Source organism: Saccopteryx leptura, chromosome 3, assembly GCF_036850995.1.
Source record: "Saccopteryx leptura isolate mSacLep1 chromosome 3, mSacLep1_pri_phased_curated, whole genome shotgun sequence".
NCBI lineage: Eukaryota > Metazoa > Chordata > Mammalia > Chiroptera > Emballonuridae > Saccopteryx > Saccopteryx leptura.
This window is the reverse complement of record NC_089505.1, coordinates 225,585,162-225,609,352: the sequence shown is the minus strand read 5'-3', so window position 1 is coordinate 225,609,352 and position 24,191 is coordinate 225,585,162. Positions and strand designations below refer to the sequence as shown.

At 45.2% G+C, this 24,191-nt stretch overlaps 1 protein-coding gene across 2 annotated transcripts in view; it reads left to right on the top strand.

Moving 5' to 3' along the window:
* TMEM87B (transmembrane protein 87B) overlaps positions 1–24,191 on the top strand; it is a 57,716-nt gene that overhangs the window by 8,954 nt on the left and 24,571 nt on the right. The window contains exons 4-11 of one of the 2 annotated variants that reach the window (XM_066377737.1): positions 2,869–3,000; positions 4,240–4,293; positions 6,543–6,633; positions 11,352–11,413; positions 11,980–12,163; positions 14,321–14,420; positions 18,869–18,962; positions 21,408–21,481. In XM_066377737.1, the coding sequence (XP_066233834.1) occupies positions 2,869–3,000; positions 4,240–4,293; positions 6,543–6,633; positions 11,352–11,413; positions 11,980–12,163; positions 14,321–14,420; positions 18,869–18,962; positions 21,408–21,481 (791 nt within the window). The remainder of the gene's footprint in view (positions 1–2,868; positions 3,001–4,239; positions 4,294–6,542; positions 6,634–11,351; positions 11,414–11,979; positions 12,164–14,320; positions 14,421–18,868; positions 18,963–21,407; positions 21,482–24,191) is intronic. The other variant, XM_066377739.1, reaches the window with a different exon arrangement.

Here is a 24,191-nt window from a genome sequence, read left to right as displayed (position 1 = left end):
TGTTTTTGTTTGTTTTGTTAGTTCATTTTTTACTTTTTGTCATTTATTTCACATGAGTGAAATCATGCAGTTTTTGGACTGACTTACTTCACTTAGCACAGTACTGTCACAATCCATGCGTGTTGCCAATGGCAATATTTCATTCTGTTTTATGGCTGAATAGTATTCCATTGAATGTATGTACCATATCTTCTTTATCAAATCATTCATTGAAGGATACTAAGTTGTTTCCATATCTTGGCTATTGTGAATAATGAATGGTGCAATAAACATAGGGGTTATTATTGCAATAAATATATATGTTTATGAATTAGCATTTTTAATATTTTTTGGATATATTGCCCAGAAGAGGAATTGCTGGGTCATATTATAACTCTATTCTTAATTTTTTGAGGAACCTCCATACTCTTCTACAGTGGCTACACCACTTTAATCCCACCAGCAGTATACAAGGCTTCCCTTTTCTCTACATCCTTGCCAACATTTATGTCTTTTCTTTGATAATAGCCATTCTAACAGGTGTAAGCAATATCTCATTAACACAAATTTTTAATGTAAAGTTGTGAAGGAAAATTTCAAGTATAATGATTTATTAGTTCATCAGCGAGGAGGCTGGAAATATGGATTGTAGTGTCACTTAGAAGTGCCACAGATTTATTTTGGTTTTTAGGTAACACATACTTTCATTCTGTCAAAATATATGTTCTCTGAGAAGATTACAAATCTTTTAGTTTTCTTGAATCTTACAAAAAATGTTAGTAAATGTTTAAATCAGACATGTAGGAACCATTGATAAAATGGCTTCGGGTCAAATACAAACAAAAATCAAGTTAATTTAAGAAAGACATGTAAAAGTTTCACTTCATTAAATAAAATTAGTAATAGGGCACCTAGAACTTATATGAGTACAGGTAGATTTAGAATGAACAGATCTCAGAAAGAAGTGAGGAGGGAGAGGAGCCACAGGGAAAGGTGGGTAGAAAGGTGTGGGAAGGTGGGAGTGGAGGGGGGAGCAAGGTTTGTCCTACCCCTGGCCCTATATCTGGGCTCTTTCTTTCAGAGACACTCCCCATAGTTCCTTGTCAGCTGATCTGTGATCTGTTTGCTCCTCATTTGAATAATGTGAGGGTTTCCACTTTCTATTATCTTCTCACTTGAGGTGAGAGATACTGTTTTCCATGAATACTGCCTTTGTCCTTGAATATTTTACTCCTTCACACTAAATACTTTACAGGGTGTATTTTCTTTTTTTTTTAGTGAGAGAGAGAGCGAGAGACAGAGAGAGAGTTAGAAGGGACAGACAGACAGACAGGAAGGGAGAGAGATGAGAAGTATCAATTCTTTGTTGCAGCACCTTAGTTGTTCATTGGTTGCTTTCTCATATGTGCCTTGACAGTGGGGGAGGGGAGGCCGGGGGAGGGGGCTATGGCAGAGCAAGTGACCCCTTGCTCAAGCCAGCAACCTTGGGCTTTAAGCTGACAACCTTGGGCTTAAGCTGGCGACCCTGTGCTCAAGCTGGCAACCTCAGGGTTTCAAACCTAGGTCCTCAGTGTCCCAGGTTGATGCTCTATCCACTGCACCACTGCCAGATCAGTCTATAGTATGTATTTTCTAAGAGCAACAATATTGATTTAGATTACACAGTATAATTATCAAATTTAGGAAATTTAGCATTGATAACAATACTTTTATCTAATAAACAGAACTTATTAAAATTTTTCCAGTGTCCCAATAACATCTCTTTTAGCAGGGTTTTTTTTGTTTGTTTTTTTTAGTATAGGAGTCAATCTAGGATCATGTAGCATTTCTGTAGCTTTTTTTTTTTTTTTTGCTCTTTCATTGCGTGTCATTGAATGTTTAAAGTGAACAAGCCATTTATTTTTATAAAATGTACCTTAATTTCACTGTTTCTGGTGTTTACTCATGCTTAGATTTAGATTATATTTTGGGCAGGCATACCAGAAAATCCTTGTTTGTCCCATTTTTCATCAGGGAAGTTTCTGCCAGGTTTCTCCACTGTGAAGTTACTAGGTACTTTTCTCTTTGTTATTGACAGTAATTTATGAGAAAATATTTTTGTATTTGTTTGTAAATATGTATCCTGTTTCTTCATCAATCCTTGTTTTCATGTCCTCTGATTCTTGCCCAATGATCAGTTTATTCCTCTGATGTGTGCTACGTGGTGATTGTCTGATCTGTGTTTTCTACATTTATTAGCACCCTACTACGAGAATGAGTTCTTTCTGTCAGTCAGCAATCAGTATGGCCTCATTGGTTTTTACTTTGTTATAGATTGTAATCTATTGCTGTTTTTACATATTTTGCTCAAATTGTTCAATAGTTGGCCAGTGGAAGCCCACATACCCTTTTCTGGATGGTGGGAGCTGCCATTAGGTTTTATTCCCACATCTAGGAGGGAAGAACCCCAGATCCTGATGTGTAAACAAGTGTGTCCCCTGCACTCAGTTGGGTTTTCACCTTTGCTCTATGTTGCTAAGTGTCTGGTTTCTTTCCTCCTGGTTAAATGCTGCTGCTTTCTTTCCTTGACATCTTTTATACTCAGGATAAGGTGGAAGTAATCCTACAACAAAGTATTGTGTATTTCAAAACACCATAATCACTTTCTTATTGTAAGATTATGGTTTTATTTTGTATTACTATCTCTGAGCGCATTGGAATAGCAAAAATGTTATGATTCCTTAACTTTACTTAAAATTATAGTCAGACCTTTTTATTTTCTATATTTTGTTCTGCATATTTTCAAGTGTTTCAAACTGAATAAATTTTTTGTATTAGATATTAAAATTTACTTATCTTCATGAATTAGAAGTGTGGAAATAAATTGTAACAAAATTTTACCTTTGGTAGGAGCAGCTACAAAATCATTTAAATGTAGGTGAAGACATTTGTAGTAAATATTTCATGAACAGTGAATGTTGGATGACAAAAAATGAAAACTTGGACTGCAACAGTGATTCACATGTGTTTCCCTCATTATACGTGAGTATCTTGCTATGTTAAAACAGAATTTATTTTACTCCCAGTGCATGCAAGTATCAGCTTAAATTCTGTTTTACCAAAATTTTTATGAACGTGCTTCATGGGTTAGTTTTTAGGCTTAGATATTTGTGAACGCAGTAGTCTATAATCAGTAAGATGCTCGCACCATTGTCATGTTCTTTGTACCCTTTGTGGCAGCGTCCTTTCATGATCTGCTATAAGTTCATCTCTCGTTCTCCCATCCATCGTTCCCCCAAAACAGCTCTGGTCAAGGTTACCAGTGACCACGCCATTCAGTCCAGGGGTCTGCTCCTCTTACCACTGGTCTACCAGCATTTAGTACATGTGGACGTTCTCTCCTTCTGTAAGCACTTGTTCCCTCCTATGTGGAAGCTCTGATTCTAAAATGTTAACAGCATCATCCCTGAGTGGTGAGGCTATGGGTCAATTAACTTATTTTTCTATAAATTCTGAAATGAAATATGTCTTTAGTAAAAACTTTAAAGGGATTACATAAAAAATTTGTGAAGTATAGCCCTGGCCGATTGGCTCAAGGGTAGAGCGTCAGCCTGCCATGTGGATGTCCTTGGTTGGATTCCCAGTCAGGGCACACAGGAGAAGCGCCCATCTGCTTCTCCAGTCCTTCCCTCCTCCTTCTCTGTCTCTATCTCTTTCTCTGTCTCTCTCTCTCTCCCCCTCCCACAGCCATGGCTCAATTGGTTAAAGTGCGTCGGCCGTGGTGCTGAGGATAGCTCCGTGGAGCCTCTACCTCAGACATTACAATAGCTTGGTTGTGAGCATGGCTCTAGATGGGCAGAGCATCAGCCACAGACAAGAGTTGCCAGGTGAATACCAGTTGAGGCACATGCGGGAGTCTATCTCTCTATCTCCCCTCCTCTCACTTGGAAAAGAAGAAAAAACAATTTGTGAAGTGTAATAAACATGGTAAAGTATGCATGTCAGAATATGTGACTCGATACTATTTCAGCACCTGGAGCTCCCTTCTAGTTCCCGGTACCCTCCCACCAGCCGCAGTCACTAGCCTGATTAGGGAAGTAATCTTTGCAAAGCAGGATTTTGTTACTCATGTTTGGGCTACAGTGAAATATGTTCTCTGACGCTCAGCTTTCAAATTTTCACTTTTCTCATAACACTTTTATTTTTTGTTCTTGTTAAGATTATTTATCCCCATAGAAATGCAGCAATATAACATGGAATTATTTTATTCTTTTTTTCCAGAATAAACAGCTAATTACAAATCTCAGAAATGTTTCAAACCAGGAAGAATCAATGGTAAGTCATTTTATTTGTCTTTAACCAAATATATACAAGTATAGTAAGACTAAAAAGAATCTGCTGATGGATAGATTATGTGGAGAGTAATATAAAGTAGAGTTATTAGAACTGGGAAAGAAAAAAGAACCTTTATTTTAAACAGCATATTTTCTTGCATATGTCTTTGTGAATATTGTATAGACTTGTTTGTGTTAAAAAATCTCTTTAAAATTATAATTTAAGGTTAACTTCTATGCATCTTTCTTTTCTTTAAAAAATAAATTTTTTTTTCAATGTTCAAGACAGCATAGCAGTGGCCTAGTATGTATCATCATTAAGGATGTAAAATAATAGGTAGAAACCTGGCCCTGGCCAGTTGGCTCAGTGGTAGACATTGGCCTGGCATGTGGATGATCTGGGTTCGATTCCCAGTCAGGCAACACAGGAGAACCAACCATCTGCTTCTTTACCTCTCCCCCCTCCCCTTCTCTCTCTCTCTCTCTTTCTCTCTCTCTTCTCCTCCTGGAGCCATGGCTTGATTGGTTTGAGTGCATCAGCCCATCAGCCCTCGCGCTGAGGATGGCTCTGTAGAGCTTCTGCCTCAGGAGCTAAAAATAGCTCAATTGCAAGCATGGTTTCAGATGGGCAGAGCATCGGCCCCAGATGGGGGTTGCCAGGTAGATCCCTGTTGGAGCATATGCAGGAGTCTGTCTCTATCTCCCCTCCTCTCACTTGGAAGAGAAGAAAATAAAAAAGAAAAGAAATATGAAGAGCTTGACCAGGCAGTGGCACAGTGGATGGAGCATCGGACTGGGACACAGAGGACCCAGGTTCAAAGTCCTGATGTCGCTTGCTTGAGTGCGGGCTTGTCTGGCTTGAGCATGGGATCATAGACATGACCCCATGGTCGCTGGCTTGAGCCCAAAGGTTGCTGGCTTGAAGCCCAAGGTTGCTGGCTTGAGCAAGGAGTCACTCACTCTTCTGTAGCCCCCTGGTCAAGGCACATATGAGAAAGCAATCAATGAACAACAAAGAATTGATGCTTCTCGGCCTGACCTGTGGTGGCGCAGTAGATCAAGCGTCGACCTGGAACACTGAGGTCGCCGGTTCAAAACCCTGGGCTTGCCCGGTCAAGGCACATATGGGAGTTGATGCTTCCTGCTCCTCCCCCCCCCCCCTCTCTCCTCTAACATGAATAAATAAATAAAAATAATTAAAAAAAAAAAGAATTGATGCTTCTCGTCTCTCTCCCTTCCTGTCTTTTAGTCCCAGTCTGTCACTCTCTTTGTCTCTCTGTCTCTCTGTCTCTCTCTGTCTCTCTCTCTCTCTCTCTCTCTCTCTCTCACACACACACACACACACACACACACACACAATATGTAGAAAACACAAATGTAGCATAGAGGGGAAGCCAAGAGCGTTAGAAGGAGTTGTATGTAGGGACTGAGAATAGATTTAAGAGAAGCGTTAGAAGGAGTTATATGTAGGGACTGAGAATAGATTTAAGAGAACTTAATGTTTGCTTTTATACTGTGACTTCACATTCTTTATTTTATTATCTTATCTTAAAGAGTAGCCTGGTAGTAGAAAGGCATTCACTCTGTAGGGAGGTGGGGGACACAGACTCTGCACAAGCTGTCATAGGTGGAGGAGAGGGAAGTAAGAGGAAAGGACAGGAAATATTCAGCAAGGAGGAATGTGAGAAGTTTGGTCCAGTTACACGGGGCATTGAATGGGGTCATAGACATTACAGCAGCAGGTATAGTCCGCAGTAGGACTGCAAGTAACTTAGTACCTTGAAGAATTTAAATAATTTAGCCTGTATCTGGAATCTGAGTCATTTCTGACACTGTTATCTGACTTCTTTTTCCCATAGTTCAATTAAAAAGCACATTGAAAAGCCAAATGCTTGATGATATTTGGATAAAATATGGGAGGAGAAACTATTTGAATGGTAGTATTAAATAAAACATAGAAGGGTAACAGTAAGGGAAAACCCATAGAAATACAAAAAGTGGACAACATTAAAAGGTGGAAAAGGCTTCCTTTTTTCTCCTCTTCCCTTTGTGTTTGGAAGGATGGTGGTAAAATAAATGGGCGTGGGTTCCTACTGCCCACCATTTGTTTTCTCTTTGTTATCTTTTTGTGTTTTATAAAAGTAACCCAATTTACTTATTAAAAATTGTTTTAAAATGTGGTAAACAATTATTTAGCTCTATCTTATATAGCAATTAAAAAATAACAAAGGGTATTTTTTCCTGTTTCAGGATGTTGTTGCAAGAACACAGAGAGATGGGTTTCACATCCTTGTTGTTTGGATTAAAACAGAAATAACTGATGCAAACTGGAATTTGAATGGTACAGTTAAACTGCGTGCATGTTTATTGTATACTTTTGCTTTATTCTGTATTTTTGTCGTTGACCCAAATCTATTGTTTGTTGAAATACAACAGTCAAAAATGAATTCCTGTTAATCACAAAAAATGAATAATCTGTTTATTTGGGAGACTTAAAATTTTATGTTTAGCTTAATGGATAGAAATTTCTTTTTTTTTTTTTTTTTTTTGTATTTTTGTATTTTTTCCTAAGTGAGAAGCAGGGAGGCAGAGAGACAGACTCCCGCATGTGCCCGACAGGGATCCACCCGGCATGCCCACCAGGGGGCGATACTTGGCCCATCTGGGGCGTTGCTCTGTTGCAACCGGAGCCATAGCACCTGAGGCAGAGGCCATGGAGCCATCTTCAGCACCCAGGCCAACTTTGCTCCAATGGCTGTGGGAGGTGAAGGGAGAGAGAGAGGAAGGAGAGAGGGAAGGGTAGAGAAGCAGATGGGTGCTTCTCCTGTGTGCCCTGGCCTGGAATCGAACCCAGGACTTCCACACACCAGGCCAACACTCTACCACTGAGCGAACTGGCCAGTGCCAGATAGGAAATTTTAAATTAAGTTAAATTAAAAGTTTTCAAACTTCATAGTGGGATAAAAAAATTCTTCATCCTTCCAGATTAAAAAAAAATGGGCAGGCAACATCTTATTTGTATTTGAAGTAGATTATATTCTGTTTCATGAAAACGGCTATTATCAGGGTTTGAAAATTGTTTTTTGAAAAAAAAAATTTTTAAACATCAGTTTATGGCTTAGGAGTAGAAGTAGCAGGTCTGGCAACTGAGACTTCTAGGGTGTGTGAGCTCACCTGTCCCCCATTAGGTAGCCCCTTTGTGACTCATTAAGCTGTAGTTCTCGGTCCCCAGGCAAGAGCATCCTTGCAACAAGCAGTTTGCAAGGGAATGAATGCCTTCATATATCCTAGAATTGCCTTGGCTGCCATTTTCCAGAGCGGGCGTCTGTTGGCCTGACAGTAGCCAAAAGCATGTGAGGGTCCTGAGGATTTGCATTCTTCTCTGGTTCATCCCCTGAGGACATAGTAGAAGCCAGACTCTGCCTCTGAGAAGCAAGGAGGGAGGCATCAGTGTAGAGAGGCACTGAGTTGGTGTCCTGTGGGGGCATCTGGTGTCCTGTGGGGGAAGCTGGTGTCCTGTGGGGGGAGCTGGTGTCCTGTGGGGGGACCTGGTGTCCTGTGGGGGGACCTAGTGTCCTGTGGGGGTGGCTGGTGTCCTGTGGGGGCGGCTGGTGTCCTGTGGGGGGAGCTGGTGTCCTGTGGGGGGACCTGGTGTCCTGTGGGGGAAGCTGGTGTCCTGTGGGGGGACCTGGTGTCCTGTGGGGGAAGCTGGTGTCCTGTGGGGGGACCTGGTATCCTGTGGGGGTGGCTGGTGTCCTGTGGGGGGACCTGGTGTCCTGTGGGGTGGCTGGTGTCCTGTGGGGGGACCTGGTGTCCTGTGGGGGTGGCTGGTGTCCTGTGGGGGGACCTGGTGTCCTGTGGGGGGACCTGGTGTCCTGTGGGGGTGGCTGGTGTCCTGTGGGGGGACCTGGTGTCCTGTGGGGGTGGCTGGTGTCCTCTGGGGCCGGCTGGTGTCCTGTGAGGGCAGCTGGTGTCCTGTGGGGGGACCTAGTGTCCTGTGGGGGTGGCTGGTGTCCTGTGGGGGCGGCTGGTGTCCTGTGGGGGGACCTGGTGTCCTGTGGGGGAAGCTGGTGTCCTGTGGGGGGACCTGGTGTCCTGTGGGGGTGGCTGGTGTCCTGTGGGGCGGCTGGTGTCCTGTGGGGCCGGCTGGTTCCTGTGGGGGGACCTGGTGTCCTGTGGGGGAAGCTGGTGTCCTGTGGGGGGACCTGGTGTCCTGTGGGGGTGGCTGGTGTCCTGTGGGGGGACCTGGTGTCCTGTGGGGGTGGCTGGTGTCCTCTGGGGCTGGCTGGTGTCCTGTGAGGGCAGCTGGTGTCCTGTGGGGGAAGCTGGTGTCCTGTGGGGGCGGCTGGTGTCCTGTGGGGGCATCTGGTGTCCTGTGGGGGCAGCTGGTGTCCTGTGGGGGTGGCTGGTGTCCTGTGGGGGGACCTGGTGTCCTGTGGGGGTGGCTGGTGTCCTCTGGGGCCGGCTGGTGTCCTGTGAGGGCAGCTGGTGTCCTGTGGGGGGACCTAGTGTCCTGTGGGGGTGGCTGGTGTCCTGTGGGGGAAGCTGGTGTCCTGTGGGGGGACCTGGTATCCTGTGGGGGTGGCTGGTGTCCTGTGGGGGGACCTGGTGTCCTGTGGGGTGGCTGGTGTCCTGTGGGGGGACCTGGTGTCCTGTGGGGGTGGCTGGTGTCCTGTGGGGGGACCTGGTGTCCTGTGGGGGAAGCTGGTGTCCTGTGGGGGGACCTGGTGTCCTGTGGGGGTGGCTGGTGTCCTGTGGGGGGACCTGGTGTCCTGTGGGAGTGGCTGGTGTCCTCTGGGGCCGGCTGGTGTCCTGTGAGGGCAGCTGGTGTCCTGTGGGGGGACCTAGTGTCCTGTGGGGGTGGCTGGTGTCCTGTGGGGGAAGCTGGTGTCCTGTGGGGGGACCTGGTATCCTGTGGGGGTGGCTGGTGTCCTGTGGGGGGACCTGGTGTCCTGTGGGGTGGCTGGTGTCCTGTGGGGGGACCTGGTGTCCTGTGGGGGTGGCTGGTGTCCTGTGGGGGGACCTGGTGTCCTGTGGGGGAAGCTGGTGTCCTGTGGGGGGACCTGGTGTCCTGTGGGGGTGGCTGGTGTCCTGTGGGGGGACCTGGTGTCCTGTGGGGGTGGCTGGTGTCCTCTGGGGCCGGCTGGTGTCCTGTGAGGGCAGCTGGTGTCCTGTGGGGGGACCTAGTGTCCTGTGGGGGTGGCTGGTGTCCTGTGGGGGCGGCTGGTGTCCTGTGGGGGGACCTGGTGTCCTGTGGGGGAAGCTGGTGTCCTGTGGGGGGACCTGGTGTCCTGTGGGGGTGGCTGGTGTCCTGTGGGGCGGCTGGTGTCCTGTGGGGGGACCTGGTGTCCTGTGGGGGTGGCTGGTGTCCTGTGGGGGGACCTGGTGTCCTGTGGGGGTGGCTGGTGTCCTCTGGGGCTGGCTGGTGTCCTGTGAGGGCAGCTGGTGTCCTGTGGGGGAAGCTGGTGTCCTGTGGGGGCGGCTGGTGTCCTGTGGGGGCATCTGATGTCCTGTGGGGGGACCTGGTGTCCTGTGGGGCCGGCTGGTTCCTGTGGGGGCAGCTGGTGTCCTGTGGGGGAAGCTGGTGTCCTGTGGGGGGACCTGGTGTCCTGTGGGGCCGGCTGGTGTCCTGTGGGGGAAGCTGGTAGAAGTAGCTGATCTGGAGGAATGTGAAGAAGGGCTTCCTCAGGTGGTGCTACATGGCCATGCTACATGGAACAGGGACCTAATGCCGTTCTGCTACCTCACTGGTGCCCCCATCCTTCCAGGAGCATGCATTTCTGTGACACTAGCAGACTAGTAGGCAGGGTTGAACCCCTGCTAGTTAGAAACTGGAGCGCAAGTTCTGCCCTGTTCTGGATGTTGTTTATTATCACTGTCTTAGAAAACAACCCAGGCCCTGGCCGGTTGGCTCAGCGGTAGAGCGTCGGCCTGGCGTGCGGGGGACCCAGGTTCGATTCCCAACCAGGGCACATAGGAGAAGCACCCATTTGCTTCTCCACCCCCCCCCCCCTTCCTCCCTGTCTCTCTCTTCCCCTCCCGCAGCCAAGGTTCCATTGGAGCAAAGATGGCCCGGGCGCTGGGGATGGCTCCTTGGTCTCTGCCCCAGGCGCTAGAGTGGCTCTGGTTGCGGCAGAGCGACGCCCGGAGGGGCAGAGCATCGCCCCCTGGTGGGCAGAGCATCGCCCCTGGTGGGCGTGCCGGGTGGATCCCGGTCGGGCGCATGTGGGAGTCTGTCTGACTGTCTCTCCCCGTTTCCAGCTTCAGAAAAAAAAAAAAACAAGAAAAAAAAACCCAGACTAGATACTTGAGATCAGTCTTTTATCCCAGTTACAGGAAGGGAGACAAAGTCCTCAGGAGGTTGGTGACTCAGCAGGGATCAGACCATGGCCAGTGCGACTCTGCTGTCTGCATGAGGTTGTTGCAGGAAACAGAGGAGGACAAAGACGCTCAGACAAGTGCTGGAGGAAAGGGGGTTTATTTTAGCCAGCAGAGCAGCGTGACCCAAAAAAGGCAACAAAACACGAGCTCCCCGAAGTTAGCTTTTCTGAGTCTTATATACGTTACAGCTTTAGCTTTCACGTGACAGGTGCCTGATTTCTTTGACTTCTTTATGTGTAGACCTACCTGACTTTTGTCTGGGAGGGGAGGGGGTATGAGGGGAGGTTCAAACTGTTTGTCCTTGACTGTTCACATATCTTGTTTTTTTTGCCTGTGTTGCAAGTTATTTCAGGGAGCTGATAAAGGGCTTCACAGCTGGGTTTGTCATTTTTTCAAACTAACTCAGTCAGTCCTTCCAGTCCTTCCTCCCTCAAGGTGAGATTTGGCCCAGTCTTACAACCAAGTGTGTAACTGGGAAGGTAGCATGATAAGGTCACATGATCAAACAACTAGTAAGTATTCAATATGTGTGTGTGCTAGGTAAAAATTCAGCATTTGTTAGCTTGCTTAGTATTCTTGGAGCCTCTAGGAAATGAGCTTACGTTTAAAACTTAAGAGAAAGCTGATTGTTAATTTAACTCTTTACTTTCTCTTTATCTCCATTCGCACCTTCACCAGTTTCTCTTTCTATGATGGGACCAAAAGGATATCTCTCTGCATCAGATTGGCCCCTGATGATTGTGAGTATGTTTCATTTTTTAAAAAATGAATTTTGTATTCTAATTGGAAAATTAAAAAATTCTCAGAGTGCCTTACCAGGCGGTGGTGCAGTGGATAGAGCGTTGCACTGGGATGCGGATGACCCAGGTTCAAGACCCCGAGGTCGCCAGCTTAAGTGCGGGCTCATCTGGTTTGAGCAAAGCTCACCAGCTTCGACTCAAGGTCACTGGCTCGAGCAAGGGGTTACTCGGTCTACTGAAGGCCTGCAGTCAAGGCACATATGAGAAAGCAATCAATGAACAACTAAGGTGTCGCAATGAAAAACTGATGATTGATGCTTCTCATCTCTCTCCGTTCCTGTCTGTCTGTCCCTATCTATCCCTCTCTCTGACTTTCTCTCTGTCTCTGTAAAAAAAAAAAAAAATTCTAAGAGTTCAGTGATGGTAATCCCTTAGTAGCTAGTGCCCTGACATGCCCTCTATTTCCAGAGTGACTGGAAAATAAAGGATTGATAGTTGAATATAGAAATGTCAATTTTTAAATGATAGGAAGGCTTACCTGATTCAAATTGCTTCCCTCCCTACAGTTTTACATGGTGATGTGCATTGTCTATATTTTATACGGTGTGCTCTGGTTGATGTGGTCTGCCTGTTACTGGAAAGATATATTAAGAATCCAGTTCTGGATTGCGGCTGTAATTTTCCTGGGAATGCTTGAAAAGGCAGTTTTTTACGCTGAATACCAACACATCAACAGCACTGGGTTGTCAAGTAAGTTGTGACCGTCCCCATAAACACCTGGTCTGAGCAGAGCTCTGGGCACAGCCACATTGCAGGTGGGTGGAGGGTGGTTGTGAAGACACTGTCGGAGTGGGACTCTGATGTGGGCCAACACGTGTGTTGTCTTCATTGTTCTTCTGACCTGCCCTCACTCTCCTCCGGGGAGAAGAAAACCCCATTCCCTGGAGTTCAGCTACATGACTGGATTAGTACAGCATCTGGATGGGGAGCTTTAGGTTATGCCAGTTTTGTAACATATTTCTCTATTTTACCCCCACCCCTTTCTCCAAAAATAGAAAAAAAATTCTCATGGAGCGTAAAACCTCCTCTTGTGCAAAGACCTTCATGTGGAATTTATGTGCCAGGCAGGGAGGGTGGTGGTTGGACACCCACAGTGTGTGCCTAGACTGCTACAAGGTAGATGGCAAGAAGCCAGGGACTGCCCTGGCCAGTGGCCCAGTGGATGGAGTGTCGGCCCAGCATATGGATGTCCTGATTTTGATTCCCAGTCAGGACACACAGGAAAGTGACCATCTGCTTCTCTCCCCCTCCCTATCCCTCTTCTTTCTCTCTTCCTCTCCCACAGCCAGTGGCTCGATTAGTTTGAGCATTGGCCCAGGCGGTGAGGGTAGCTCAGTTAAATCGAGAGCATCAGCCCTGGAAGGGGGTTGTGGCGTGGATCCCAGTCAGGGCACATGCGGGAATCTGTCTCTATCTCCCCTCCTCTCACTTACAAAAAAAAAGAGTAGGTCAACAGGTTGACTTCCTTCTGTTGTGCTTCTAGATAGGTCATGGGAAGGTATAGTAAACTTGCGTCTCTGTACCTCTTCAGGGTACTTGGCAGGTCTCTCGTAATTTCTTGTAGATAAGGTGGAAAAAATGAGCTGAAACCAGATTGATGAGGTGGATCCACACCCCGTTCCTGAATACTATCTAATTCCTTCCATCTTCACTGCCAGCACTCCCGTCGCTCTCCTGGGTTTCTGGAGTAACTCCTGAGTATTTCCTCACCTGAAGTCCAGTTCCTGTCTAAGCCATGAAGTACAGCAGTCCTGTACTTACAAAGTAAAATAAAGCTGTCCATTATATTCCAAAGGTCAGCAAACTGTTTCTGCCATATAGTAAATATTTTAGGCTTTGCAGGCCATATGTTCTCTGTTGCAACTGCCCAACTCTGTCCTTGTAACAAGAAAGCAGCCACAAATAAGTGGGCGTGCCTGTGTTCCCATAAAACTTTAGTATTTATAAAAAACAGGCCCAATTTGGCCCATGGACTGTAGTTTAAGGCTACCTTTTTACTCCCTTGTTTACTGACTCTGACTACGTACTGTGCTTAGCTTCAAGTCCAAACTCAGAACATGGCCTCCATGCCTGTGTGATGGCTTCTTCTGTCCCAGCCTCTGTTCTCGGCTCCCTCCTGCACTCCACTGTACACATGCTGAATCTCCTTCTTGGAACACAGTTCGCTTTTTCTCTTATCTCCTCTGTGCCTTCACCTGTGCCAGTCCTTTTGCTTTTCCCTGTCTCTCCCTGAGAGAGTTCACTCCTGTTTCATCTTCAGATCCTAATTTAGATGTCACTTCCTCTGAGAGACCTATCTGGACCCGTGTGCACCTCCCCATGTGTGGACTAGGTTGGCTTTCTTCACAGTCCGGGAGAGACTGTATCACCTCTATCACTTATCAGGCTGAGTTGCATCTGTTGACTTGTCCTAACCAGAGTATAAGCTCCATGATGCAGGAACCACGGTGTTTCTATTACAATTATAGCCACACAGTGGAAACAAAATGAATAAATGATGAAGACATCATGAGAAAAGACGAGGGGGCATTGTATGTTTTAGATATTTATGGGACAAGAAGAGGGATGTTGTCCAGGAGGCTCTCCAGGAGAAAGAGTGAACATGGAGGGACATTCAGGTAGACAGAGACAGGCTGATACAAGGAAGCTGTGCTCATCAGAGCTGATGAAATTTGGAGTGAATTCTTTAGCAGGTCATGAATCCCCTGCACTGAGATTTCCAGCATCAGTTGGATTAGGCGTCTTTGAAATCAAATATGGGTAATCTGCCTAAGGTCAGATATGCATGTTGAGAATTGGTGGCGGGCCTCCAGATGTAACACAGTGAGCTGATTTCTTTCTTCTCAGCCCAAGGTCTGTTGATATTTGCGGAGTTGATATCTGCGGTTAAGAGGACACTGGCCCGCCTCCTGGTGATCATCATGAGCCTGGGATATGGCATTGTGAAGTAAGTTCTGCTGTGCTGGAAGGATGCGGTGTCTCTAGTCCTGTCACTTGCCATCTGCACTGTGATTTCTGTAAGGCTGGACGCTTCTCAGGACTGGTGTACAAACCCCACAGGAAAGTAGCTGCGAGAACGTGTCCCTGATGGATGTCTGTGCACTATTTGAGATAGTCCTGAAATCAGGGCCCTGAATTGAAACTCCAGTAACTTTTTATAGTTTGATGAATAGTTAACTTCAAGGACATGGAAAATTTTAAATGATCCTTGAAGTTCAAACCATTTTATATTTCCTAAACAGTGTAGTTACGCTTTTATGACTGTATTTGGTCATCATAAGAGAAGGACGATCACCACCCCGTCAGCAAGAGTTCTGACTGAAATCCTGTCCCCTTAGCTCCACTTCTCCCCAGGCCTCTCAGGCAAGTCTTTCCTGTCATCCCTGTGAGTCATGGGGCCTGAATATGAAGAAATTTCCCCTCTTGATCCTCTTCAAATCATTCTTCCTTCTTCCCTAAAACCCTCCGACACCCAGAGCTCAGGCTGTCAGGCTGGGCCACCTGCTCCATTCTCTCACTGGGGCCCCGTCCGAGTCCAGGTTTCTCCCCTCCTCCCTCAACTCCCTGAGCACTTGCTCCCCTGTGCCCTCAGCATGTCAGCCCTCAGAATTCCCTGTACATTCAGGGTCCTTGTGGCTGATCCTTTAAGCACCCGATCTCACCTCATCACCTCTGCTGTCTTGCCCTTCACCTCACCTCAGCTGAGAGTGAAAGCCATATTCTAGACTTTATTACACTGTACAACTGCACCCTCTTTGTTACCACTTTCCTGCTGTCACTGCCTCTTTCCTCTTCACTTTCTTTGCTATGTCAACTCCAGCTACCCTTTGACCCTGGTGTGGCCTCTGACCTTTTGATCCTCACCTTGCGCTGGGTCTCCCTCTCAGATGCTCACCTCCTCCTGCAGTGTATGTTCCTGAGCCAGCTGGGCACTGACATATTTGCAGACACCTGGGGCAGTCTCCCTGCCTCTGCCATGCTCGCCTGTCAGTCTGTTCAGACAGCAGTGCCTAAGGTGACCCTTTTAAAATATAACTCAGATGTTATAACTTTTCTGCTCATTTTACTCAGTAAAACCCAAATTCCTTCTGTGGCATTTCTAATGGCTGACCTGCTGTCCTGCCTCCCCTTTGAACACTGCTCCATCCTCTGGCTGTCTTGCTGTTGCTGTTACTTAAACACAGACACATCCTCACAGGAGGCTCCTTCCCAACACCCGACATGGTTTGTACTTCTCTTCTCCCAGCCTCTTTTCCTCTGTCATCTCTGCAGCAAATTAGCCCTGCCAGGATTCCTGACGTGCACAGCACACATCTTCTGTCACAGAACCTTCGCTGCATGCATTAGTATTGTCTCCCCATGTGAGTGGAGTAGGAATTCTACCTGTTTTGTGTCAGAGCTGTCCTGGGCACAGACCAGGCTTTCAATACATAGCCCTGAATGTGCACATGTGTGCGTGTGAGCTCAGGGTTGGTATACTTAGCAAGATTTTAGCCAGGAGACCTTTTCATTGGACTCCTACTGAGAGTCCTTCTCAACTGCTTTGCTTTGGAGTTGGAGTCTTGATACAGCATACAGAACATATCCCCCTCCCCCCGAGGCACCGTGGGTACCTCCTAATTCTAGTTATGAGTGCCGGGTGCTCGGTGCGGGGTGTGTTGCTATGAAGGAACAGAAGAGTGAGCTGGTGTGCACAGCACTGCGCTTTGTGAGTGCATCCTTCACTGTCAGCTATCATGTCAGCTCTCATAGAATGCAGGCAGTTACACTTCTGGCTGTTGGAGGGTTCCAGTTAGCTGGCTGTAATGAGTCAGAATTCAGATTAACTAGCCTGACCAGGCAGTGGTGCAGTGGATAAAGGGTTGACCTGGGATACTGAGGACCCAGGTTCGAAAACCCAGAGGTCACTGGTTTGAGCTTGGGCTCATCCAGCTTGAGCATGGGCTTACTAGCTTGAGTGCGGAGTCGCTGGCTTGAGTGTGGGATCATAGACATGACCCCATGGTCGCTGGCTTGAGCCCAGAGGTTGCTGGCTTAAGCCCAGAGGTTGCTGGCTTGAGCCCAAGGTTGCTGGTTTAAACTAGGGGTTGCTGGCCCAGATGGAGTCCCCAGTTAAGGCACATATGAGAAAGCAAGGAACAGCTAAAGTGCCACAACTACCCGTTGATGCTTCTCATCTCTCTCCCTTCCTGTCTGTCTCCCCACTATATCTCTGTCTCTCACCAAAAAAAAAAAAAAAAAAAGAGAGAGAGAGAGAGAGAATTTAGATTAAATTAGATAACTAGTCTCAAATATGAGTTATGTGTTATCTCAGAGCACAGAGGTTGCTGAGTTTGATTCCTTGGTCAGGGCACACACAGGAGCCGCTTGATGTTCCTGTCTCTTTTTATCCCTATCTCTCAAAAAATATTATTTTTATGTACAGGGGGTCCACGGGTTACTACACAGTTCCGATCCTATGACAGTGATGTAACACAAATTTTGCTGTAAGTCAAAACACAACCTAGCCTATCCTAACACAGTTGTAAAATCATAATCTAGAACATAACACAACTAAGCCAGAAAAAGGAAAAGGACATAAATATACTGTACTGTACACTGTACTGCATATTCTTCTGCCAAACTAGTTTGCCCACATTGTCTGTGAGTATGACACTAATGGCGTAAGCCAAAACACTCAGGTCTCAATTTTTTTTAAAGGTTTTATGGCAGTGAGCATTGTAAACTCAAAACGTTGTATGTTGAAACTGTCGTAACCCGAGGACGCCCATATATAATATATATTTTATATGAGCTATGGATAGTAGTTTAACTTTTACTTAGATATTTGTTTTAAGTTGACAGTCTTAAGTATTTTTTTAAACCATTTTTTTCTTCTAATTAACTATGAGGAGAGGGTGTTTGAGCTAAAGTGTATGTGCAATAAATTCTGACTTGCAGATTTTATGGCCAGTAGTCGCGGCCATCACAGCTGCCAGGCAGGTGCAGGTTCCCATTAGATTCAGACCGGCGGTAATGAAACTGCGGAGCTGAATAGTGGTGGGCCATACTTTTTATTTTAGCCTCACACCCAGCCAGTGAGTAAACACACACACACAGAGGGCTCCAAAACCCACTCATTCAGCGCTCACGAAGCTACTGACACATCTAGGTTTTCCTAGAATCAAAGGCCCCCACTAGCTCAGTCCCCTCTAGTTCCCATCTCCTTCTCTCTGCACAAACTGGCTTCTCCTTCAGCACCCAGCCATCTTGGCTGCCTTCTCCTCAAAACACATGGTCTCCTTCCTCCTCCTTTCTCCTCCTTCTCTTAAAACTTTTTAGCACGAAAACTCCTCCTCCAGTGCACATTAGCATAACAAGCCCCTTCCCAAGCAAGAAGGTAATTAGCCGTTTCACATGGGCAGCAGCCATTTTTAACAATAAAAATGAGCAAAATCAAATAACAAATTTTATAAACTAATTTGCCCAACATAGATAATTGAAATTTAATTGTATTTTCATATTACTCATTGCAAAAATCACCATCTTTATATTTTCCAAACTCACTTATAGTTTGAAAGATTCAAACTGCTATTTTAATTCTTTCTCTGCCTAAGTCTAAGTCAATGGTGGTCAACCTGGTTTTTACCGCCCATTAGTCGGCATTACAGTTTTCGTGGTGGGCGGTAGCGGAGCAACCAAAGTATAAATAAAAAGAGAGATTTAACAATAGTAAGTTGTTTTATAAAGATTTATTCTGCCAAACTTAGCAAAAATTCGACATAAAGTACTTGGTAAGTAATTATTATTATATGCTTTAACTTGCTGTAACTCTGCTTTATAAATTTTATAAAGTAAAGTTACTTCCCTACTTTATAAATCACCATTACTGTGGAACTGGTGGGCAGTTAGAAAATTTTACTACTAACAGAGATACAAAAGTGGGTGGTAGGTATAAAAAGGTTGACTACCCCTGCTCTAAGTCATAAATTAGCAGATTATCTCTAACAAAACTGTTGCAGAACTCTTTTTAATTAATGTTAGTAAAAGAATTAAATTAGTGTTTCCGTCAATGACACTCAAGAGTTGGCTCTTAGCTTCCCAGGTTTCTTTTGTCTGCTCTTGCATTCTCTGAAACCATACCTGGCTATGTGATAGTGAGTCATATACTGACATGTCAGCAGCAAAACCCTCTGTTGCTTCCAGTGCAAGAAAAGGAGGCCTGTTTTCTGAGCCTGCTGCCTTGTTCCCAGGAAATGGGCTGTCCTAAATCAAGGCACCTCTGGGTGGGAGCAGACTGATTTGATTAGGCGGTAACTTCTCTGTATTGGAAATGGGGACAGTGACTATAGTCAGATGCATCTGATTTACCTGTGCTGTTTTTACTCCCCCCTCGTTTTCTCTTCCCTGTTCCAGGCCTCGCTTGGGGACAGTCATGCACCGGGTGATCGGACTTGGGCTTCTCTACTTTATCTTTGCAGCAGTTGAAGGCGTGATGAGAGTCATTGGGGTAAAAGCTACATAATTCCACAACCCTTTTTTGTTGTTGCTATGAAATATGACTTTATATCTCCTGAGGTGAACTTTTAAAGATAGGAAACTTATGAAAAAGGCCACATTTGAGCTTTGTTTCCTATGGAATATTTTCCTTTTTAATACTTCCTGAAAGTAAAAGGCAAGACAGAGCACGTCCTAAACTGATGTGATTGACTGAAGGCAGCACTGATGTCAGCCTAGTCACACAGCATCAGAGATGTTCATAGTTATTCCTCAGGAAAGACGCTCATCTCTGTCCTCATCCAGTCTGTATACATTCAGCTCTTCCTTACGCCTGGGTGTAAACATGGATCAGGTTAGCGGAAAGTCAGATGTACCCTGTACACATGGAGACATTATATCTCACTCTGAAGTCTCATTTGTTACGAGTTTTCTCTGACTCTGTATTTGCAGTATTTTGGGGATTCAGTAGAGCCCACTGTTTGAAGAAACAGGAGCGGGTAGTGCTCACCAATAAACTGGAGGTGTGGCGGCACTGCTTCTTCTAGAGAAGTCAAGATATTTATGTCTGAGGAACCTGAGTTTCACTCAGTTTTTCTTAATACAGTGGTGTCTTGACACACGAGCACTTTAAAATCGCGAGCAATTTGAGATCCGAGCAGTCTCTCAGGATTTTCTGCTTTAAGTCAAGAGCAGATATTTGAATCACGAGCTTCCGCCACCCTCCACTAGGTGGCCTGCCGAACGTTCTGAAAAGGAGGAAGAAACAAGCTTTCATGAAAAGGTTTTTGTTGAAATGGCCTCTAAGTGAAAGTGCAGAAAGTGTGGTGAAAAAGCCAAAAGTCAGTGAAGAAAATGATGATTAAGCAAAGTAAAAAAATAGCAATTAAGTTTAGCAATAAAGTTACATATCATAGTAGTGTGTAAGTTAAATTTTGCAATTAAATGTAGTGTTAAGTGTGTAGAGAGTAAGTTATGTTAAGCAATAGTGCACCAAATGAAAACCTCCACTAGCCTCCTTCCCCTCCGCCAGCATCTTTACCTGACCTCGAAGGTAAATACACTTCATAAACCAGTTTATTTCTTTACATTCTCTCTTATTATGTGTGCAATAAATAAAGTACATTTTCTTATTTAAAAGCATATAAAACAAAAGGTTTGTGTGGTTTTTGGGGCCAGAACAGATTAATTGCATTCCCATTAATTTAAATAGAGAAATTCAATTTGACACAGAAGCAAATTGAGTCACGAGCTCGGCCATGAAACAAATTAAACTCATGTGTCAAGGTACCATTGTAGTATGATTGATGACTGAGTGATGAAGAAACTATTTTCAACTGGATTTAAAGAACCTTATAATTTTTGCCTACAGTATGTTGGCTTAATGTGTGAATCAGGTTACTGCATAGAGTGGTTCATTTGTATGTTGGCTGTGAGTTCATGTTACATGGTCAGACCCTTAAAGCAGGACACTCGTCCCCTAATGTTAAGAAGCCTCATTCTTCACTAGGAGTCGCTGGCTTGAGCGGGGGATCATAGACCTGACCTCATGGTCACTGGCTTGAGCCCCAAGGTTGCTGGCTTGAGCAAGGGGTCACTCGCTCTGCTGTAGCGCCCCCTTCCTCGGTCAAGGCACATATGACAAAGCAATCAATGAATGACTAAGGAGCTGCAACAAAGAATTGATGCCTCTCATCTCTCTCCCTTCCTGTCTGTCTGTCCCTATCTGTTCCTCTCTCTGACTCTCTGTCTGTCAAAAAAAAAAAGCCTCATTCTTCTTCCTGTTATCTTGATACATCTGCATTCTGTGTTAGGTACACCTGCTGTTTTCAACTTTGACCCTTGAAAGGGTATTTATATTTACCTTTATAAAATAATGAAGATATCTGCATTTATGTATCACTCACAGGAGACGAATCTCTATAGAAAAAACCCAGAAAAGATAAATATTTCACATATAGGTATAGTATATACATTATATTTCCTTAAAATTTTACATAGTATTGTAGATATGTGTTTTACATATACTTCTCTGTCAGCTCTTGATTAGAGTAACTGGCTAATCTACAGTTTGTTTTTCCCTTCCACTACTTCCCTTTTCCTTATTTACTTTTCCCATGTCCTTTGCATGCATTGGGGAAAGGAGGGACCATTTCACTAGTGGCTGTGACTCTAGGTTTGGAGTGCAGAGGGGAAGCTCACACAGTTGCCCTGGTGGGGCCGGGAACATGGTGCTTGTTACTTGCCATTCCATAGTTCAGTTTGACCTTGTCCTCAAACAAGTTGTTGACAAAATAGATCATTTCCATGTGCTTAAAGACAGTTATTAGGAAGTAAAAATCTTTTATGTGGCCTTTGTCAAGTGATGCTGTGAGCTGAATTGTTGTTCGTTATCAGATAATTCCTGTAACATAATGAAACTTGTACTTTCAGGGTTTTTCCCATTTTTATCTTTCAGGGTTCTAGCCATTTAGCTGTTGTTTTTGGTGAAATTATTTTAGCAGTTATCGACTCCATTTTTGTATGGTTCATATCCTTTATTGTGACCTTCTGAAATAGTTTATTATAGCATTAAAATCATATTACTTTTAATTTGTAATAATAATATGAAGAAATATAGTTTTGTATTATTGTTACCTCAGTGTAGAAATTTAGGTGAAGGTAAAAAAGTAACAACTCCCCAATCAAAGAACGTCTTTTTTATTTGCTATTTAGTTCAGCAAACATAAGTACTTGCTGTGTGCCCTGTACTGAGGAGTCAAGGGAGAAAAGGTATTGTCTGCATTAGAGGAGACAGACACAGAGCTAGGAGTATAGTGACAGTCACTGCCATTGTAGAGAGGTGGTATGCCAACAGAGGAAAGAGAGAAGTGATTCCAATGTGAAATCAGGAAAGACTTCATAGAGATGGTGACATTGAAATTGAGACTGGAAGCAAAATAGGGGTTAGAAGGAAGAGAACAGAATTCTGGGAGGAATTGAGGGGAACACATAATAGCTGGAAGCATGAAATATAGGGACAGTGGAGAATGTCCCAAAATGGCTACCTGTTGTGGAACACATGTGGGAGAGTCATGGAAGGTGGGGCCAGAGAGAAGGACAGAATGATGTGCTCAAGTGTCTGGAATTCCTTCTGATAGAAAGTAGAGGGGATTGAAGATGCACAGGTGAAAATAATGAAATTTATGTTAGAAAGAACTCAAGAATGACATAGAAAGGTAACCTGGAAAAGGAGAGACTAGAGATAGGAAGTCTAGTGTGAAGTCATTTGCAATGGTCCAAGGAAGAGGTGGTGAGGGTTAGAAATAGGGTACCGGGCCCTGGCCGGTTGGCTCAGCGGTAGAGCGTCGGCCTAGCGTGCGGAGGACCCGGGTTCGATTCCCGGCCAGGGCACACAGGAGAAGCGCCCATTTGCTTCTCCACCCCTCCGCCGCGCTTTCCTCTCTGTCTCTCTCTTCCCCTCCCGCAGCCAAGGCTCCATTGGAGCAAAGATGGCCCGGGCGCTGGGGATGGCTCTGTGGCCTCTGCCCCAGGCGCTAGAGTGGCTCTGGTCGCAACATGGCGACGCCCAGGATGGGCAGAGCATCGCCCCCTGGTGGGCAGAGCGTCGCCCCATGGTGGGCGTGCCGGGTGGATCCCGGTCGGGCGCATGCGGGAGTCTGTCTGACTGTCTCTCCCTGTTTCCAGCTTCAGAAAAATGAAAAAAAAAAAAAAAAAAAAAAAAAAATAGGGTACCGGAAGTGAAGAAAAAACTCCATGTGATAGACTTGTTAGAAATGGTGGCAGAAGAAGGGGAGAAGGATCCAGAAAAATCCCACAGGTTTTATTTTGATATCTGGAGTCAGTGTTACTGTTCTCAAGGCGGTGACCTTGGAGAAGGGACCATAATGGATGAGGTTGAGATGCCAGGGTATTAGTATGAGGAAGAGAGTCCTAGATCCCAGCCTGAGTTTGCAAGAGGAGTCAGAACTGGTAGTGCAGGTTGGAGATCACCTTTATACAGGAGGGGGTGACCGCTTTACACAGGAGAACACGTAGACCAGTGAGAGGAGAGGAGCCAGGATGGCCTGGTGGGCAGGTCATGCGAGGAAAGAGCACCAGGGTGAAGGGAGGTAGAGAAGCAGGAATTGTCACGGAATGGAGACGGGGACAGCTTTGGTAAGGAGGCATGGTCAGCAGTGGCCACTGCCCCACAGAGAGGAGTTCTCAAGGCACACCAGCTTCTGTCGTTGTAGAGGTTGCCGTGAGACAGGAGGAGAGCAGGTCGGAGAAGGTGGGGGCCGAAGTCGTAGTACAGCAGAAGTTTTCAGGCAGTGTGGGTTGATCCTTGAGGACCCCTCACCAATTGAGGTCTCATTTGAGTCTGGGGCTCCCCAATGTGTTTTTCTGCCTGGTGGAGCCTCACATGCATTCACAGAAACGGGAGGCATTCTAAAGAAACTAGTCTAGTCAGAACAGAAGGCAGGGTTCTGCAGATCCCAGAGCAGTATTTTCATCTCTTTCTTCTACATTTGTGTTTTCTCTGAAACTCTTTCCTATAGGTACGTTTTATTTTTACCAAGTATTTTTGTTTCCATTGTCTTTGATACTTATATTTTAGCTTTTAACATTAAATGTTCATTCTTTTTCCTTGTATTTCTTTCATTTTTTCATCTTTGTCTCTCAGGGGAAGGGTTAGAGGTCTGTCTGCCTGTATCCCTTTTCCACAAGGAAGCAGCTGCACTAGCACATGTGGCACTAGCTTTTCTGAGTCACTTGCGAGTAGTTTTTCTCTAAGCCAGGTCTATGTATTCTTTACATTCCCTTTGTGAATTCTAAGTTTGCTTCCAACTTAAAATAAAACAAAACCTTTAAATTTATTATCCTTATTCTCTTAACGCAGTGGTCCTCAACCTTGCTTGGTACTGGGCTCAGAGATGCCTTTGAAATGTAATGAAGCCTAGAGCGTCTCTGCACCAATCATAGATGTGCTCCCCACCCACACTGGTGTTTGCCTACAGTGGGGCATTTAAAAACCTTTCAAATTATATTCGTGGATTCCCTAGTGTCTAAGCGGTGTCCAGTTAAGAAATAATAACCTGATTCTGACTGAGTTGTTTCTGACTGAACTAGATTGAAAATCATTTTATACATCTGTCCAGAGCTACTTAGAATCCAAGCTTATTGAATACAATTATAGTCAAATAAATCTGATCTTCTCAGAGTGTGGCATAAGCATCTTATCTTGTAACTTTGATATTTT